The 20,322-nt window shown below is 38.1% G+C and overlaps 2 protein-coding genes and 1 long non-coding RNA gene across 3 annotated transcripts; 2 read left to right on the top strand and 1 right to left on the bottom strand.

The window, feature by feature from the left end:
* Positions 1-783: 783 nt before the first annotated feature.
* On the top strand, positions 784-3,443 carry LOC130988869 (uncharacterized). Its single transcript, XR_009090223.1, has 3 exons — positions 784-937; positions 2,666-2,729; positions 3,325-3,443. It is a non-coding gene; the product is annotated as an uncharacterized LOC130988869 (long non-coding RNA).
* Positions 3,444-7,140: 3,697 nt separating this feature from the next.
* LOC130988867 (ras-related protein RABA4d-like) lies at positions 7,141-9,015 on the top strand. The gene is made up of 2 exons (XM_057912834.1): positions 7,141-7,771; positions 8,310-9,015. Exons 1-2 carry the CDS (start codon positions 7,542-7,544, stop codon positions 8,737-8,739), a joined length of 660 nt encoding a protein of 219 aa, XP_057768817.1. The 5' UTR covers positions 7,141-7,541; the 3' UTR covers positions 8,740-9,015.
* Positions 9,016-18,190: 9,175 nt separating this feature from the next.
* On the bottom strand, positions 18,191-19,963 carry LOC130990535 (uncharacterized). Its single transcript, XM_057914762.1, has 2 exons — positions 18,618-19,963; positions 18,191-18,461 (listed from the first exon to the last, which is right to left on the bottom strand). The coding sequence occupies exons 1-2, from the start codon at positions 19,961-19,963 to the stop codon at positions 18,191-18,193; spliced, it is 1,617 nt and encodes a 538-aa protein (XP_057770745.1).
* Between the last annotated feature and the right edge of the window lie 359 nt (positions 19,964-20,322).

Here is a 20,322-nt window from a genome sequence, read left to right as displayed (position 1 = left end):
GAAGGAAGATCCAAATCTATCTTAGATCGAAGTTCAGGTACTAAGGACTAAGTCGATACCGATAGTAAGGGACCTATGAATATATCATGGTCAAGAATAGACTACGGTCTAACAAGAAAGTGAAGTACTCAGAGTTGTTTTCTGCGGTACAAATTTCGGGACGAAATTTCTTTTAAGGGGGATAGTATGTAATGACCCGACTTTTTATTAAGGATTATATACTTTTAATTACTGATTTAAGGATTGATTATGGTAATTAGGGTTCAGCATCCATTAATAAAATACGAACTTATATGAATTTGATAATATATATATGTGATGATTTATTTTTATTTTCAATAGATGATGCACTCAAAATATATTTTGAGTCCATTAATTTATTGTGGAGAATTTAACACTGAAGTGTTAAATATGAATCTTTTATCGATTGTTTACTTAAGCCCATGAGTAATTTAATTTATGTTAGAAGCAAGCTCAAATGGATTTTATGCTTCAATAAGAATTAGGCTTATATGTCTTAATGTATTTAAATGAGTTTGAAACCATATAATTAATATATTAATCTCTTAGATATTTTAATGATTAAATTTGAATAAATCCTAAGCATGCTGAATCCTAACCATGCTGAAGAATTTACTACGCATGCTGAAGAAATTCTTCAGTCATACAAAGCTAGCTGAAAAAGAATTATGTGTTCATACTTGTCAGCTGAAAATTACACGATCCTCATCCATCCAAACCACCCCATTTTTCTTTAAAACCACAGCCACTTTCACCATTCTCACACCACCATTTTCAACTACTGCAGCCCATTTTCAACAGCAAGATTTACGGTAATAATGAAAGGAAATTCTCCCTCTTTCAATTTTCTTCACTACAGATTTCTAACTTATGCTATACACATAATTATGCAGAGACAAAAATCCACCTATTCAAGGTATCATCACCCTTTCGTTGTCAATTTTTAGAGAACCACCAAGGGAATTCATACACGACTGTTTTGATATTTCACAACATGTTTACATATGCACATATGAACTAAAACTTTTTAATTGAGTGTTTAAATTGCAAGAAAAGAAATTCAGATTTGATTAAGCAATTACAGTTTGAGAATGATATGTGCTAAGAAATCCTATGCTATTTTGTGAAATGAATGTGAGGCTTGACCCTGCTGTGTGTGTGTGAGTCGAGATCAGAGGGAGGCGGCAGCCGCTGTGGCTCGTCGCCGGCGACGGAGCGGCGGCGGTGAACCTGCCGTGGTTCCGTTCTGCCAAAGGGAAAAAGAAGAGAGGGATTTCAGATTTTAATTTTTTTTAAAAAAAGGGGAAAAAGATGAGGAAAAAGAAAAAGAAAATGAGAATAGGGAGATCCGGGGGCTTACCTTTGTGAGACGGTGCTCGGCTCCTCACAGCGAATCCGACGACGAACGGCGGCGATGGAGGACGAAGAGACGGCGGCCTGGCTTGGACTCCGGCAGAGAGGGCGCATGCCCTGTTCCGATCTAGAGATCTAGAAACCGAGAGAGAGAATCAGGGCGGGCAGGCGGCGGCCGTGCTCTTCCACGGCCAGGCGATGGCCGTGAACACCCAAGGCGGCGGCGTGCGGCTGACTTCCGGCGAGACAGAGTGAGAGAGGTAGAGAAAGGAGGCTGAAAGAGAGAGAGAGAAAAGCAAGGGAAGAGAGGGCCAGAGGGAACGAAGGAAGAGATGAGAGAGGGGAAGGGAGGCGCTCGGCGAGGCGGCGCGCCGGAGGCGGCGCCGCACTCGACCGAGCAGAGGTAGAGCAGAGAGAGAGCCGGGAGAGAGCCGAGAGTTAGAGAGAGAGAAGCTTGTGTGTGTGTTGGTGTGTTATGTGTGTGTTATATTTTAGGATTAGGCTTTATTTTTTTTAATTGGGCTTAAACCTCTAATGGCTGGGCCGAAAATTTTAAAGAAAAAAGAAGGAATGGGCCGAATTTTGCATTAAATCAGTAGGCCGAATTTTAAATGCTGGACACCTTATTTTAATTTCTGTTGGGCTCATTTTGCCTTTAAATCCTGATGGGTGTTTATTTAATTGTTTGGGCCTTATTCAAAGAAAAACATGATAGACTTAATTTATCTAATTAATTTGGGCTTATATCTATTTAAATTATTTGAGCTCTTAATTATTAATTTAAATTGAGCTTGATTAATTTAATTATATATTGACCTTTAAATTAATTATTTAAATGGAGTTCTTTTATTTCAAGTATTTTTACAAATGGACTTTAAAATAAAATATTTTGAGTTAAACTCTTATTTAAATTAATTCTTTTCAAATGACTTATTAATATGGATTATTTCAAAAGGATTAAATTGTTTTACGTATGAGAAAGCATGATCTATGATTGTATAATTTGTCTATGTGATATTATATGATTCATTAATAAATGACGGAATGTCTGACTTGAGGACGTGAGTAGAACGAGTTATGATTAATGCGCACGTTGATGTTCGAATAAATAGTTTCGAACCTAAATGTTAGTTATGTGATAAATGTTTGGAGTTTAAGGTTTTGAACGAGACAAGATTAATAAGGATGCTAGAACCCTAAAATCATTAAAAAGGAGATAGTTTAGTTTTGAGACCTAACTTCCTTTTCTTCACGACTTCTTCTCAAACTTATCGATTCTTCGTCAATAAAGGTCCAGGCGGGAAGTGATAGCTAAAGAGGGAAGTAACTCTACGCCCGTTGTGGGAACGAATAAGGTGGGCTTTCTTAAAACACGTATATAGAGATCCCCTGGATACAGGCCTCTTATACGAAATGAAATGAATGATATGATATGACTATATTATTTCAAATGATGAATGGTTCTTATGAAATGAAATGTTTATGGAAATGATTAAATGATGAATGGTTCTTATGAAAGGAAAGGAAATGTTTATGAAATGATTGTCTGCCAAAAATGTTTATGTTTTATGTATGTATCCTATCTGTGTTGGTTCGCCAACTATAAAGGAAATCGAATTCGGATCCTACGCTAGACGAAGGTTTGCTAGTAAGGGTTAACGTGTACACCCATGGAGACTGTGTGTCGCTTGCGACCGGTCTTAGCGTCCGTGGAAGGAGGCCTCCTTCCCGGCGTGTAAAAGGAACAGATATGGATCATATAGACCGAAAATGGGATGCGCATCCAACTTTACGAAATGAAAGAAAATGTTTAGTAAGCACAGGTCCTTCAAGTAAAACCCTGTGTGTTACTGTTGGCAGTACAATAAATGATATAAAATGTTATATTTCCGGCATATGTTCACTGAGTATTTTTACTCAGCCCTGCATGTTGTTTTCCCTAATGTGCAGGTTGAGCGGGTGATGGAATGGAGTGGAGTTGAGCGGATGTACCCTTGAGATGTAGAACAGTAATGTAACCTTGAGTATACATCTTCATATGTATAACTCACACGTATTTCCGCTGCAAGATGCTCTAATTATGCTAATGTTTTATTTTAAGTATGATACTCTTTTGTTGGGTAATCCACTTCGACGGGCCTTCCCGAAAGAATGTCTTGTTTTTACCCAAGTGATCAGTTATGATCCTAGTGTTATATAATAAATGTCTCTTTTCGTAAAATGTTTGATTGTTAAGTAAATGCCCCTTTCTTTCCCCGCTTCTTAATCCCCTTCCCGAGTCATAACCCCGGTTAAGCCATCCTTAGGGATTGCGGGCTGTGACAAACTGATTCCGCTGGGAAAGGGATTTTACACTCTCCGTTTTACTGCAACGACTGATAAAGCTACAGCCAAAGAGAAGGTGATCTGGGAACTGTCAAAGGGTCTTCTTCGGCTCCGAGAGTGGACTCGCAACTTTGATCCGTTCAAGGAAAACTCTCCCTTGGCGAATGTTTGGGTTCGAATTCATTATCTTCCTATCGAGTATTGGAATCCACAAGTTATCTCTGGAATTGGACGTTACTTGGGCCATCCTCTAAAGATCGATGGTGCTTCAGCAGGGAGAGATTTTGGACAATTCGCCCGTATTCTCGTTGAAATAGATATGTCTCAACCTCTTCCTAATACTCTTCTTATTGATATGGAGGATTTTTCTTTTCATATTGAGTTTGTTTTCGAAAATCTCCCTCTTTATTGTGGTCATTGCAAGATTACGGGGCACTCCCCCGATAGGTGCCGCAAGTCGAAGTTTGGGGGATGAGAGAGCAGAATGACACTGTGATTGACAAGGCTAAGATTAAGCAAGTTCACAATGGGCCGCATTGGCAGGCGGCGATTAACTCGAATGCACAGGCTGCAAACAGAAATGTCCAACAACAACTAGCTTGGAAGCAGGCGCAGCCAGAGTTTGGGCAGCAGCAGGCTGCCCCTTTGACGAAGCAGCAGCAGGTTGCTCCGACGGAATCGGCAGAGAAAGATTCGGTTGTAGGTTCTCCGGCTTCGAGGGGGAATTCTACAACTAAGAGAAATAGATTCGATGTACTTGCTATGGATGAATCGGTTTTGTTGCATGGGAAGGATGTGGCGACAGGACCGGATTTATTGGAGGTTGCCACGAAGCCGGTACAGAATTAAGTTTATGACAAGACTCTTAGTGAATATAGCTCTGAGGAGGAGGAGACGATTATTGCGGATAGCGACAACAACATGGGAATGGTGATGCACGATGATATTCAAGGGACTGTTTCCTCAGTTCCCGGAGAGATTGGAGGAGCGGTGGTGGAGCAAAATTCGGTTGTTGGGGCAGATATTTCTCCGATTAAGGAGGTTGAGGGAGATAAGCAGACCAATCCTACTCCGAAGGACATTGCGAATCGTATAATTCGGTTAGAGGAACAGGTTAATGAGGGGATGCAACTGCTCTCGGAGCAGAAGCGTGGACGTGGTCGTCCAAAGGGCTCGGGAAAGGGAAGAGCGCCTGTACACACAATTCCAGATGGATGTATTAAAAATCGCCTTAGGAATGCAGAGGAAATGGGTTGCAAGCCGAAGGAGTTTGCGATTGACCTTTCCAATAGGCCCAGTATGATTGCAATGAATAATGTTGTCCATGGACGTTGGTCGGATGAAATGGATGATTATCCTGAGTTTCGATATTAGTTGTTTTTTGTTCCTTTGTTTTTTCTTCTCTTTTCGAGAATTATACCCTTAGTCTGCTTCTTTGTGCCTTCAAGGGTTGTTTTTTCTTTTTCTTTTTTTAATAAACGTCTAATTTAATAAGACACTTCACAATTAGTAAGGGCATAAATCATATAATTCGCGCATAATTAGATAATTTTGACAAAGTGATTTATAGGATTAATTGCGTGTAATATCACGAACTTTGCTCAAAATCCATTTTCCCCATGAACTTCAAAAAATCAAAATTATATCAAATACTTTGATATTTGTTCAAATTGCCCATGATTTAATTCTTGATTATTCAAAACTGTTCCCATTAAATTTGAAATATTCAGACTTGACCCCTTCACAAAATAAATTACACAACAACTTACTTTTTGAACTTATATATCAAAATACCCTAACGAATTTGTTCTTTTATAATTATAAAACATACACATCACACTCTCTCACGCTCTCACCTAAAAGCGTATCAGAGTGGATTTTTATTGATGAACTAGTATATTCTCATTCGTTTGATGCACGACGAACACTAAAATTAAATAATATATTTATATAAATATTAAATAAAATTAAAATATAAATAAATACGAAACATGTTTAAAAAATATAATAAAATAAAATAATTTATATCAATTAATCAATAAAAACTTGAATTTCAAAATGTAATTTTTTTTACTTATAATGTAATTTAAATGACACTCTAATTGTGTTAATGGTTATTATTTTATTTTTTATTTTTATTTAACTATTAATTTTATCGAAAAAATAAAAAATAAAAATTGGTCCCCCCCTATGGTGAAAGTCTGGTTGCGCCCCTGCATACAGGGTTATCCTCCAAAATTTGGAGGAAAAGAGAGACAGTCTACGAAACAACCTCAGATGGTGCAAACGATGCCTTGAAGGACATGTTTGTCGAGGAGAAAACGAGGAGAATATTCATGACATTATCACGAGTATTGAGTTTTATCAAAAACACATCCTGAAGATTGTCGAATTCCAGTCGGCAGTAAAACGAATTCAAGCCAGCATCCATCCACCACACGACTGATGTTAATATTGAAGTAATACGGAAGCATGTTGGGCCTTATTTTATGATTTTATTATAGTTTTTATAATTATATAAAACTCATGGTTCTTTTATTATTTTGTACAAATATTGAATAGATGTGAGGGTCTTTTTATAATTTTATATGAATGTAGGATAGGTTTATAATTATTATAAAAGTTGACATGGGGAGTTTGAACAGTTTTGAAAGTAATTGATAATTTGTGGATTTTTTTAAAGTTCGTGGGGAAAATGAATTTTGAGCAAAGTTCGTGATATTACACGCAATTAACCCTAAATTATAAACTAACCTGTTATTTGATCTCTTTGCTTCGTATAACAAACAAAAACTAAGAAATGTCGGCCAACTTCAAATTTCTTTGTGTTTCGTTGGTTCAGACAATAAATTTGATATGTCTTATGTTTCGTAGGTTTCAATTTTTGTTGTGTTTCCTTTCACCCAACAATTCAATATATGGTGAAAATAATTTGTTACACGTGAATTTGGTGTACTTTTTTATGTGGACAATTCATTCACAAGAATTGAAGTATTAAGGGAATAAATTAACGTGAAATTATACATATACGCGTGCAGACTTAAGGTACAATAATTGTGTGTAAATAAAAAAATAAGGTACAGTTTCAAAAAAAAAAAGATAAGGTACATAATGCGCATAATACACACGAAAAATTGCGTATAAAGCAAAACAAAAAATTGCGCATTATCAAACAAATAATTAAATAGTGTAATAGTATACTTTATCAAACAAAAAATTGCGCATTATCTAACAAATAATATGCATATTAACAAACTACATTTAGTATATGCGCATAGGACAACAGCTTTTCGTAACAAGTAAATAATAAAAAATTAAAATGGATATGTGGTGTAGCAAATTTTAAAAGTGGAAAAAGTAGGAATATAGATCGAAAAAAGTGGGTAGTTTATATAATCGTCCTATTCATATTATCTAATTTCATAAATCTTCATTTAATACAAAGGGAAAAAGAGTAATCTCCGCTAAAAAAACCGTTTGATGGGCCCCGCAGTTGTCGTTGGTTCATTTCCTGGCATTTCCTGCTCAGCTTTGATCCTTTGCTACCCAAAAGCTCCCAAGAAAAAAAAAATCCCATTTTCCCACGAACCCTAATCCCAAATCTTCGATCCACTCATTTCCGCTCGAAACTCACTCCAGCTAGCCAGAGAATTATATAATTTTCGCGGTTTCGGATGAAAACGATTGAATTTCCCGTCTGATAATGATCCATTTGAAGGGGGGGGTTATTGTTGATTTTCGTTGATGTTGGCCGAATTTCGATGTTTCTACGGTGAAAAAAATCATGATGTCTGGATGATCTGATCGAAAGAGAGGATCCAGAGGCCTAGTGGTGTGTGGCAATGTCAAATTTATATGGAGGGGATTTTAATCAGAAGATTGATTATGTGTTCAAGGTTGTGTTAATTGGGGATTCCGCAGTCGGGAAATCGCAGTTGTTGTCTAGGTTTGCGAGGAATGAATTCAGCTTGGAGTCGAAGGCCACAATTGGGGTTGAATTCCAGACCAAGACACTTCTCATTGATCAAAAAACTGTCAAGGCACAGATTTGGGATACTGCAGGTCAAGAAAGGTTAGATTTCTTCCCTTCATTTCTCCAATTAATAAAAAACAATAAATAATTCGATTGAGTGGATCTTGACTCTATTTTGTTTTCCCACTGTTATTAGTTGGATTTGTTTTGTGCAATGATTTACTGTTTTAGCTGAATGTTGAATGAAGATTTTTTTTCGTGAAAACGGATATGCTAACTGTTAATGGTGAGCGAGACTTCTTGTGAGTGATTTTGTGAGAGATTGGATTTCTAAGTTTAATTTGTTTGCAATATGTGAAGGTTGTATCTGTTATGTAATATTGAGTTGTATATCGAAGGATTTAGAGTTCTCATCTTTACTTGGAATCAAATTTATTGGATGAATTTATGTTAAATTCTTGTCTGCATATAATTTGGATCTATTGAAATGAGCATTTAAACCTAGACCTTGATACTATTTGGATCTATTGAAATGAGAACATCAATATCACTAGTTCATGTACAATTATATTTACAGTTTCTTGGTACTTGATATGATACTGTTGGACCTTAAAAGTATTTGTAATGGTGATCCTAGGTATCGAGCAGTGACAAGTGCGTATTACAGAGGTGCGGTTGGTGCGATGCTGGTTTACGACATAACAAAACGTCAGTCCTTTGACCACATGGCCAGATGGCTGGAGGAGCTAAGAGGGCACGCTGACAAGAACATCGTGATAATGCTGATCGGGAACAAGTCTGATTTAGGGACTCTTCGAGCAGTTCCCACAGAGGACGCTCAGGAGTTTGCTGAGAGGGAGAATCTATACTTCATGGAGACGTCAGCACTCCAAGCAACGAATGTGGAGGGTGCGTTCATGACCATCCTCACGGAGATATACCGGATTGTGAGCAAGAAGACTCTGGCTGCAAATGGTGAATATTCGAAGTCTTCGTCTTTGAAGGGCACTGCTATCATTGTTACTGGTCAAGGAGATGCCAATTCTAAGTCTGGTTGTTGCACATGACTAAGTTTTTTTTTTCTTGATCTTTTTTTGCTCAAGGGCTTCTTTGATCCTTACCATTTCTCTTAATATCCATTGATGTACACACCTTTTTTTTTAGATTAGTCTACTTTTTTTTTTGTGGTTCAGTGTCACAGAACTGGTGTTGCATAACTGAGCAAAATTTGATGTAGTTTTCAAGATTGTAAGCAGCAAAGTGATAGTTTCTGCTTTGCTTTTGCATTTTTAATGTACATGTAGAATTTTGGCATTTCCCAGCTAAGAAGCTTACTGTCTTCATCTCTTTGTCTCAGAGCATCTGTTTTTTTTTTTTTTTTTTTTGCAACTGATGAAAGAGAGACCATAGTAACCCTCATTACAAAATTTGAGCAGTGGATCATACATTACAATAAACTAGTATTCCACCCGTGCATATACACGAAGTAATTTGATATAGTTATTTAATATAGTTGTTGTGCTAAAATAATAAATAGAAAATATTGTGTTATATTGTAAAAAATATGTAATCTTTAATGAATCAAATAATTTAAATTTGTTCATAACTGTACTATTACAAATATGGGTGCTATGATGAAATAATAATAAGAAATAGGGGTTTTGGCAATTAAAATCACGAACAATTTCGAGTTTGCAATTTTAACGTGATTTTTGAAGTGTATCAAATTAATTCATCACCTTTATATTTTTTGCAATTTTGTCCCCCCAATTTTTTCTGGTCGTCGGATTGTTGAGTTGGAGTTTACTTGAATTAGTTCTTTATGTAATATTCATGTTATGACGTTGTTTTCTATAAAATTGTTGTATATTGAAAATTATGGTGCTAATACAGGACCCTTTATAATTTGGAGAATTTTTTAATTGAAATTGTACGAAACGACATCGTTTAAGCCTCACAAAAACGACATTGTCTTTACTAATATCCACATAAACTCCAATTCAACACTCCGGCGATCGAAAAAAATATGGGGACAGAATTGCAGAAATTGAAAATTCACCACAGTTCAAAAGTCACGTTAAAATTACAAATTCGAAATAGTTCATGATTTTATTTGTCAAAACCCCTAAGAAATATATATAGAATTTACAATTATTATTTTTAGGCGATATAGAACTTACAATTGTAATATTAAATAAAGCATGACAATACAAATTAGTAAATCTATTGTTTAAAAAACTTCTTAATAAACAACATTCATTGATTGTTCTTGATATGCTCTTATTATCTTTACTGCATATTAAAATCTTCAATCCACTCCGACTTCTTACTCTTAGAACTACGACGTAAAGTTGATCATAAGATAAACTGATTTATTTACAAAAAGGCTCACTTGTGACAGAGATTGTCGTTAACTATTGCTGATTGCATTGGCATACGAATTAATAAAGAAAATTGTCTTCGTTCGTGGATCTAATGGAGTAACTGACATTCTAGAGATCAACACATTTTGGCTAGAATTACTATCAGTCAATATCTTAGCCTCTATAACGTGGTTACCAAGAGAATGATCAATGTTCCTTAATTGCATAATTGAAGTTTCGACCTTCAGATTTATGTTGTGATTAGACATTCTGAATATTTCAAACTTTTCAAAAATTATGGTGTGTAGACTTCGTTTAGAACACGAGAATTTTATCTGAAGTGCATGTTTTGTGATAACTTAAATAAGTCATGCTTTCATATTTATTTATGTATATCATATACTTATTAACCGTCTCAACTATTTTGAGCGTGGGAATATCTTGAAAAGAAAAATCACCTTGAGCATCCACCAAATAAGGATATGTGGAATTAACGATTGATGTAATGGGATAATTTCAAAAATTTAAGGTAAATGTTATCAGGTATTTCAATGTTAATTAGCATGTCCATCATCAATACCTCGTAGAATATCATCGTCTATTACAACCATCCAATTATATAATCTTTGCAATTCGAATGTTTCAACTTCAGAGTATTTCATCAGGTATTCCAACGTTTATATGAGCCTTATTCGACCAGACTTATGTCTTTTAATCTTGTCAACCTATCCTTGTGTCATTCAAGAATAAATAATCCGACCTCATAAGATTGTATTAAATTAAAAAGAAACTCCATGAGCAGTTGTATTTAATTTAATACCTAAGTTGTAACCACAATTACACGTTAGAATAAATTTTAATGTTATCTAACTAAAATTATTTTCTAGAAGGCTCATGAACATTCATGCATGCAGGCCATGTTAATGTGGGCGTTTACATACAAGAAATTTCATTCTTCTCAAGATTTTAGCATTTTTAATAGAAATCTCATCCGGTCAACTTATGAAAATTAATACTCCCTTCGTCCCCCTCCAATAGGCTCGTCTTCCTTTTTGGGACGTCCAACTCCAATAGGCCCAGTCTTAGTTTAGAAATGTTTAAGGGTTTATTAATTAAACTTTCACACTTAATAAGAGGGATATACTCTCAAAATAAATCCTAAACTAAGTCACTTTATTTTACATTGCACATTCATCTCCTTTAAACCTAAGCCCGAAGCTCTTCATCTCCACCCCGGAGAGCACCATCTTCGTCATCCAAGAGGGCGGACGGCGCTGCTACTGCCTTGAGCGGGGAGACGATGCGATGGTTCTGGCGGTCGGCGTAGAGATCTGACTGTTGAAATGGGGACCGCAAAGCGGTGAATGAAGACGGGTCTGGAGAAGTGTTTGACGTCTGAAAATCAAAGCCGCGCCTTACGCGGACGGCTGAATCCAGCAAGGGCCGATGGTGTGGAACGCAACGGTGCCTGAAGAAGGCGACGACGTTGTATTGGTGCGATCTGTCAAGCGGAGAGGTTGTGAGGAGTGGCGACCGGCGATAGAGCGACGCGTTCTGGAGGCAAGGGTGGCTCTGCGAACGGATGGCGGATGGAGGTGTCGACGGTGCTGCTCAACGTCTGGAGAAGGCGGCGGTGCTATGGTGTTCTATGGCTGCCAATTTTCTTGGCTTTAAATTTTTGATTTGCTTTAAGTTTCAACCGCCCTTTTCAATTTATTGGCTTTAAATTTCATATTGCACAGTTAAATGAGATAAGGGAAAGAATGTGATTAAGTAAAATTAGGGATGTGGGGACCACACCATTTATCCGTCAAAAAGTGAGTTTCGTAATCTCCGTGTCGAAAAGAACTGAGCCTATTGGGTTGGGACGGAGGGAGTATTTATATAATCAAATTTAAACTCACTTCACCTAAGACTAGGGTTGTGCATTCGGTCTTAATCGAATCGATAAAATCGAAAGTCGATGAACTTAAAACCGTTATATTGACCCGAACCAATTTTAGTATCTAAATCAAATTGAAACCGACCCTCGGTTTCGGTCCGGTTCTGGTCCAAACCGACCAGAGGCGGCAGAATAAAAAAATGCCCTTTTTGTCATTTTTAAACCTATTTTCCCTCATATTTGTGCAATTTGCTGCAAGCCATCAACTATATACTCATAAATTAAAAACATATATTCACAATTGAAAATAAATATACACGTAGAAACTGAAAACATATATTCACAAATTCACAATTCTCCTCTTAATCTCCTAGTCCTAACCTTGTGTTAATGGCAGGAGAAGAGCAACAAGGTCAGGCTGGTGCAACAGCCGGAGAAGAGAGAGAGAGAGAGAGTGGCGCTGTGTTTTCGAATTTCAAATGGAAACTTTAGTTTTTTTAGGGTTTGCAAAAAAAAAACTTAAATTATAAAATAATATTAATAAAATATACATTTATTAAATATAGCGGGTCGGTTAAATTTTCGACAGGTTTGGGTGTTTTGGAACCGAAACCGAACTAACAACATTTCAGTCCTTAATTTTGGAATCACCCCGAAAATACTGATTTAGTCCGATTCAACAATTTTGGTCCGATTTTATTCACCTCTACTCGAGACAAATTTGTTGTGTTAATGGGCAAAAATGCCCCATCTCTTATGTGTTTTTTGAAAAATGTCCTCTCTTATCATAGAAAGCAATCTATGCCCTAAAAGACTAATTACCCTCAATTGGGTCAACATCAAATGTAAGCATATGACACTTCTTACACACTCATCACTTTCAATGCATTTTTTTTTTTACAATAATTAGTGATGTTGACCGAATTCATGGTTTTGAGTGCATGCATGCATGCGAATTTTTTATTTTCCTTTTTTTTTTGCCCTTTTTCTGGGACATCATTCATTATTAATGTGGAGTGGAAATTAATGTGTCCGAGCGTGTGTATGTATGTATATATATATTTGAACGTTACTATTAACCTATATATAACACTTTATATATTCATATCTTTAAATTGAAAAAACGACCGGATACATTGTGCATGCTCTCTCAAAAATAAACATGCAATATAATAATTCATACCAAGCAATACTATTCTCCAAGCAACACTAATTCAATAATTAACACTTAAACAATATAATTAAATTAAGCAAAATAGTAAAAATTAATATAAAGATACAAATAGATAAAATAGAGAATTTTATGTCGTTATAGGATCTGTCCGGCCGGTGAAGTGCCCGGACAAATGTGTCCGGCCGGGTACATTTCAGGTAAACAATGACCCGTCCGGATACATTTTTCCGAGAAAATTACCGGCCGGACAGATTTTATTTAGGCATAAAACATTCTATTTTATTCTATTTCATAAAAAAAAAAAAAAAAAAACCTATCAAGAAGCTAATAATATATATGTGTGTATCTATCTTAAAATTTTTATTTTTTTTCCCTTTAATCTATTAATTTGAATTTTTTTTGACCAAATTCTTTCTCTTCCGTTCAATACATATATTCCTTAAAATTCCTGTCCGAGCGTGTGTATGTATGTATATATATTCTTGAATGAAATTCTTTCTCTTAATTTTTTTAAAATGCGTGTGTATCTATCTTAAATTTTTTATTTTTTTTTCCTTTAATCTCTTAATTTCAATACATATATTCCTTGAAATTATTTGTATATATATATATATATATATATATCCATATCTTTTCCAATACAACTCACCTCTTATACCACCAATCATAAGCAAATATTTTGGAGATTTCCAATATATTCTTCTTTGCCCAAGAATCGTCCTCATCTAATTGAAGGGAGAATCTATTTTTTTTAAAAAAATATTTGGTGATAGACATAAAGCCTAATAATAAGGTAACTCATGCATGATAAAGCCAACCCATATCCCATCGATTGGAAAGGAATATCAATTCATATATCATTATATTCACATCTTCAATTCATTGAGGTAGGGCAAAATTTGAATTTAACGGCGAGAGAGAGAGGAAGAAAGAACTTCACACGCATCATTCACGCGAGAGACAAAATAAATCGAGAAAATTCCATGGCATCTTCATCATCATCTTCTTCACAGGTTTTTATTTTTTTGAGTTAAGCATTAACTATGAAATTGTGTAAAAATCTATTCTATGCAGAAATATCATGTGTCCGCCCGAGAAAGTCTCCGGAAAAAAGTGTCCGGCCGGAACATTGTTAAGCGAAAATGTACCCGGCCGGACACATTTTTCCGGGAACTTCACCGGCCGGACACATTCTATATCGGCATAAAATCTTCTATTTTATCTACTATTATCTTTATAGTAATTATAACTATTTTACTGAATTTAATTTAATTATATTGTTTAAGTGTTAATTATTGAATTAGTATTGCTTATGAATTAAATTGTTTAAGTGTTAATTATATTGTTTAACAGTGTTTGTTAATTAATTCATTATTTTTGTACGAATAATTATATTCTCACAAAAGTGTAGTTAATTAATTAATTAGTTTTAACGAATAATTGCTTGGTATGAATTATATTGCTTGGTATGAAATTATATATGAAGTTAACAATGTTCATTTTGTCGAGAATTTCATGAGATGTTAGTTTGTGCATTTTGATCTAGATGAGTTTTGAATTAGGCATTTTTGATATAGAATTTGTTTTTTTTTTCTTCTAACTTTTAACTATTAAATCGTGTATAAAACATGAAAATATGAATAAAAAAGATGTGTCCGGCTGGTGAAGTGGCCGGAAAAATGTGTCCGACCGGAACATATATTGTTTAGCGAAAATGTACCCGACCGGACACATTTTTCCGAGAACTTCACCGGCCGGACACATTCTGTACCCGGCCGAACACATTTTTGCTGCATATTTTACTGTTTTTTTATGTATTTTTCTATTTGTATTATTTTAAAATATTTTACTGAATTTAATATGGTTTTCATTTTGTAAATGAATAGGCGGATGTCCCATATCTTCGTCCCGACACTATTGACCAAACGGAGGTAACTATCAGCACATACTATAGGGATTCTGCTTTTTCCGGAGCTGATGCGCACTTTAATTTCGGTCGGCAATGAGTGCAATGAAGGGTTATTGGGAAGGTTTAGAGAGTCATGTTTTGGCCATTTCACTGATTGGAGACCCGGCATGAAAAGCAATAGAGCATTGCACCAGGTTGTATCGAGGCAGATTATGTCAGAAGACGATGAGATGTGCTTCTTTCTGTGCGGAGCACGAGTCAAATTTTCCCCCGCAAACTATGCATTAGTGACTGGGCTCAATTTCGATCCAACGATGTTCGATGCGACATTACAGCACGACTGCAGTCGCGTGGAGGCATACCGACGATTTTGCGATGGGCGAACTATGACCGTACACGCGCTCATTAAATGCGTGTGCAATTTGGATCGTCGAGTAGATGATGAGGATGGGAGCCTGTACCTTCGTGTTGTCCTCGTGTGTGTGGCTCACACCATTGTTCTTGGGTTGGATACGCGTGTACAGCCGTGGCTTTGGGTGTTGGTGGATGATTTGGATGCATTTGATAGATTCCCCTGGGGCACGTATTCATATAAGATGTTATGCCATTATACGATAGAGATAGGAACCGGCGAGAAGTATCACTTCTACGGTCCTTCGTGGGCTTTATTTGTTTGGGCATTAGAGCGCGTCCTGGGCTTCGGACAGATGGTGGCAGCATCTAGTGGTGATCCGACAGCGCACCCAAGATGTTTGAGATGGACTTTTAGGGGTAAGCCCCGACTTCACGGTTTGCGAGATCTATTTGAGGGACAGGTAATCAGTTATTTCAGATTTAATGTTTCATCGTTACTGGTTTTACTTATGTTCTAAGATATTATCTATGTTGCTTTCTAGGGTGGTGTCCTGGATTTGAACCCCGACGAGCACGAGATGGAGAGTAACTACTTCATATCAGCGCTGACACCGGGCCAACTCTCGGTGAGATTCAAATCCCCCGAGAACCCATTAGCTCGGGGTGTCCAATTTCCACAGCACACCAGAGCCCGTGTTGTGGAGGAGCGCGGGGCGAGGAGGAGGTAGCTAGACAACCTCGTATGACTCGCAGTCAGAGTGTTCGGGGCCCTGTGAGGGATGCTCGACCCCACGAGCCGCCTCGTCATTCAGTTGATCCGGGAAAGCGGCCAGCGCCGCTTACTTTTTCATCGTCGAGTGGATCTCGGCCTGTATCTAGTCCCAGCGAGGGTGAGGTGGACCGTAAATGGGTCAAGAAGACGATCCGTAAGGAGGTGAAGAAGTTTTTCGACAAATTATACGATAAACTGAAGGGCAAGGGCAAAAAGGATAGGGGCAAGAGCAAACATTTTCGAGGGTCTGACTCCCCTGATGATTACCAGCGACGGTCTCCTCCAAAGAACAGAGCCGATCCCAGTGCTTCAGGGCCCAGCGCTTCACGTCCCTGCGACGACGATCCCCGCGATGAGGAACCACGTCATCCAGAGACCCAGCATTATGATCCATGCCCTTCAGATTATGATTCTCACCCTGCAGAGACCCGAGATTATAACGAGCAGTGGCAGGCCATTATAAGGGTCAGAGCGACTACACACCGGCTATGTAGAATTTTGACTGGTCGGCCTATGTCTACCCTCATGCTTCTTCCCCATTCTTGCGACCGGAGTATAGGGCAGAGCAGCCGATATACTTTGCTGAGCCACTCACTGCTGTTACACCATATGATTGGGGGCAATCTAGTTCATCAGGGCCGGCTCAGACGGAGGAGCCTGAGGCACAAGAAGCGCCACAGGCAGAGCAGCCACCGCGTCGCAGCGGAGGGTGAGACGTCCGTCTACATTTCGGAGATCGCCTTGGGTTAATAGCCCAGAGCCACGTCCAGTGTCACAACACTGCAATGACACTTATGAGAAGTGGGTGGCTAATTGTCGAGGTGGTAAGGGTCGTGAGGTGTATGTCAGGGCCAGTGGTGGTTTGCGGGTGTACGACGACTTCGCGCGGGTGGAGAATGTCAGTCAGCAATTCACAACTTGGGTAAATAATCTATTGATTTTAACTTTGTTAAATTATTTTCTACTAATGTACTGATTTTAACTTTGTTGCAGGATATTGACTTGTATTTTTTGACATTGAGACATAGACTTGCCAGTTGTGGGGATTTACTTGATGAAGTAAATATGAATAACACAGTCATAGTAGACACAGATTGGTTTATAAGTAAACTTTCATTATGTATATATTTTCATTGGTGCAGATATAAATTATTAATTACTTATTTGATTTGTAGATATACCTCAAGAAAGAGTGAGAAGTTTTATTGGCCAAGCATGAAGGAAGTGAATTTAGTCCCAGGGAGTGGCATGTATTGACGCATACCGAAATAGCTGACGGTTGGGAGCCTCACATAGACTGGATCTCCGCTGTATGTGGAAAAGCACTTTCGAACCATGAACTCGCTCCTGCTCAAACTGGATGGATGAATGCCTCACAGGTAATGATTAAAGATATATTAAATAATTATTTGTCATTAATTATTTGTGATTTATCGTTGTTTCAAATCAATTCATTGTGGTTTGTCATAGGTTCTCATGCCAGTCATAATTGACAACCATTTTATCCTCTGTCAGATTCGGTTGGGCGAAGCCGTTTGCGAGGTGTATGACCCAGTAGCGCACAGTCTTAGTGTAAAGTTGCAACATTTTCGAGTTGATCAACTACTACCTATTCTAAGATTGTTGCCGCGTGTCCTTCAGTTGTCGATGTGGCTAGACCACACATCCGTTGATTCGACAGTGGCAAAGGAGAAGTGGCCACTTATGATGGCGGTGTTTGTTCCACTAGAGGATCAGTTTCAGCAGCAGGACGCTGTCAGCTGCGGGCCTTTTATCTGCATGTATGCTGAACGACTGATATCTGGCTCTCCATCCATTGAGTGGGGTAACAGAAACGTGAGGGCATATAGGAGCAAGATCGCTAGAGCTATATTTGGATTGTGTGAAACTGCGAAGGCTAGATTCACTAGACTTAGTTTTAGATAGTGTTGTATATTGTTATATTCATGTGTGATTTTTTTGGTTATTCAACGAACTTTATTTCCAGTTAATCATTTCATATTATCGAATAATAAGATAATTTAATCAATATCATTAACTATTACAACACACAAATACAAACCACTACTCCCTGGGCTCAGTCGCCCTGCCAGCGCACGTTCTCTTGCTGTGTCCTTCTTCATGGCAGATGCTGCACTTCTTTGGTTTACGACGCCTGCTACTCGAAGACGCATCTGCTTGTGTGCTGCTGCCTTCACCACCACCTCGATGTCTACCTTCTTTTGGTCGCCCCGATTGTCCAGTGACAATCAGAGGTAATACAACACTCTCAGCGAGGTACTCAGGAATCAACCACTGGTGTCTTGGCGGGAGATTATTAACTTCGCCAGAGTAACTATCGATAAGAAATTCATTCGTGTAGTAAGCGTGTACATACTCCGCGATCGTATCACCTGCCCACTATAAAAATAACCTCCGACAATAATCAATATAATGAACATTAGAACATATTTACATTTACATGAACCCACCTTAGAAATAATGCTCGTACCTTATTGCAGCGATTGAATGAGAACATGGCAGTTGGTCTAGCTGAAATGCTCGACACTTGCATTTTTTCTTCTCCAGATCCACCTTAAAGCTTCTGTCACCAGTTTGCACCTTATACTTCCGGCCACTCAACCTTTGTGCAGTGTATCGATGACTTTTTTGGACTTCAATAGCTACCATTTTACCGGCCTCAGCAGACAAGGGTTCCTCGCTTTGTTGTGCAGCTCTTAGTCGCTCGCTAAACCATTTCTCAATAACAAGTCTGATTGCCTCTAACATTGAGCAGATAGGAAGTCTTCTTGCCCACAACAATCTGGCATTAAAAGCTTCAGCAGCATTTGATGTCATAAAACTATACCATCGTACAGGCATAGGACACATCGAACGAGCCCACTTTTTCGGCCCAATCCCCATTAGTTTATCGTACGCGGCTATCTTCATAACCTTTAGGGCGTTCATAGCCCTAGTGAAGTTAGATTTCTCGTACGCAAATGCAGCTTGTCGATACAACTCTACCACTGCCTTACCGTAATGCTTCAGGTTATTTTGCAAATTGTAGTAGCATAGGCCGTGGGTTGCATTTGGTAACTCATTCCTGATAGCATTGGCAATGGAGATATATTGATCAGAGACAATCAAAAGTGGATTGGCTTGCCCATAAACACGTCGAATGCGCGACATGAAATACATCCACGATTCATCGTTCTCTTTCGGGCCAACACCATACGCGAGTGGGAATAAACTTTTATTGCCGTCTTTGGTCACTGCAACAAATAGAATACCCCTATTCTTGCCCTTCAAGTGTGTGCCGTCGACTACAATCACTGGCCGTAAGTTGAATATGAAACAACTAGCCAAAGCTGCAAGAGCAACAAATAAGTGTTTGAATCGGCCATCAGGGTCAACTTCCCACTCCACCAACGAACCGGGATTGGATTGTCTCAACATGTATAAATACTTAGGCAGCATCTCGAAGGATTGATCATGTCGACCATAAACCATCTCAGTCGCTCGATTACGGGCTCGCAATGCAACATCATACTTGATCTGTACACCAAACTCACGTTGCAGCTCCAGCTGGATGGCCTTCGGCTTCAAGATCTCACAATCGTTATCTATTTTCTGTGTTAAATATGTTGCAACGACTTTTGCGGGGGCCTTTATTCGCTTTACGCGCCCTAGATCACCGTCGCATGAGTGCTCATTGGTAAACTTATACACACCCCAAATGGATCCATCTTGAGACGATGCACTGAGCTTGAAGGGGCACTTATCTGAATGCTTGCATTTGAAGTAAATTCGTCTGCTGTCTGATTTGGTGACAGAATATTCCTTGCCCTGCTTCATGTTCCACAGACCGATTGCAACGATCAGATCATCTTTGCTATTAAAATAAGAATTCTTTGACAACTCTCGAGGTAGTAGCTGATAATCTTCAATATCCACAAGTGCCGCTGCAGCGTCCAACGGGATAACCAGAACTAACCAATTAGTTAGTTCATCTGCTCCAGGAACCTGTTCATCATCATCGGCATCGATATGCAAATTCTGCCAACCTGCATATTCAATCCAAGCGCCCTTCTCAAGTTCTCTAGCTCCGACAAGTCTTCAGAGGCGCTTGTATCAGTCTCGGCTTCAGACGATGGAACATATTCTTCATCTACATTATCAGCATTCTCCACAAACTGAGGCTCGTTTGTATATTG

Source organism: Salvia miltiorrhiza, chromosome 6 (genome assembly GCF_028751815.1).
Source record: "Salvia miltiorrhiza cultivar Shanhuang (shh) chromosome 6, IMPLAD_Smil_shh, whole genome shotgun sequence".
NCBI classification, from domain to species: domain Eukaryota; kingdom Viridiplantae; phylum Streptophyta; class Magnoliopsida; order Lamiales; family Lamiaceae; genus Salvia; species Salvia miltiorrhiza.
This window is presented reverse-complemented; position numbering and strand designations above follow the sequence as displayed.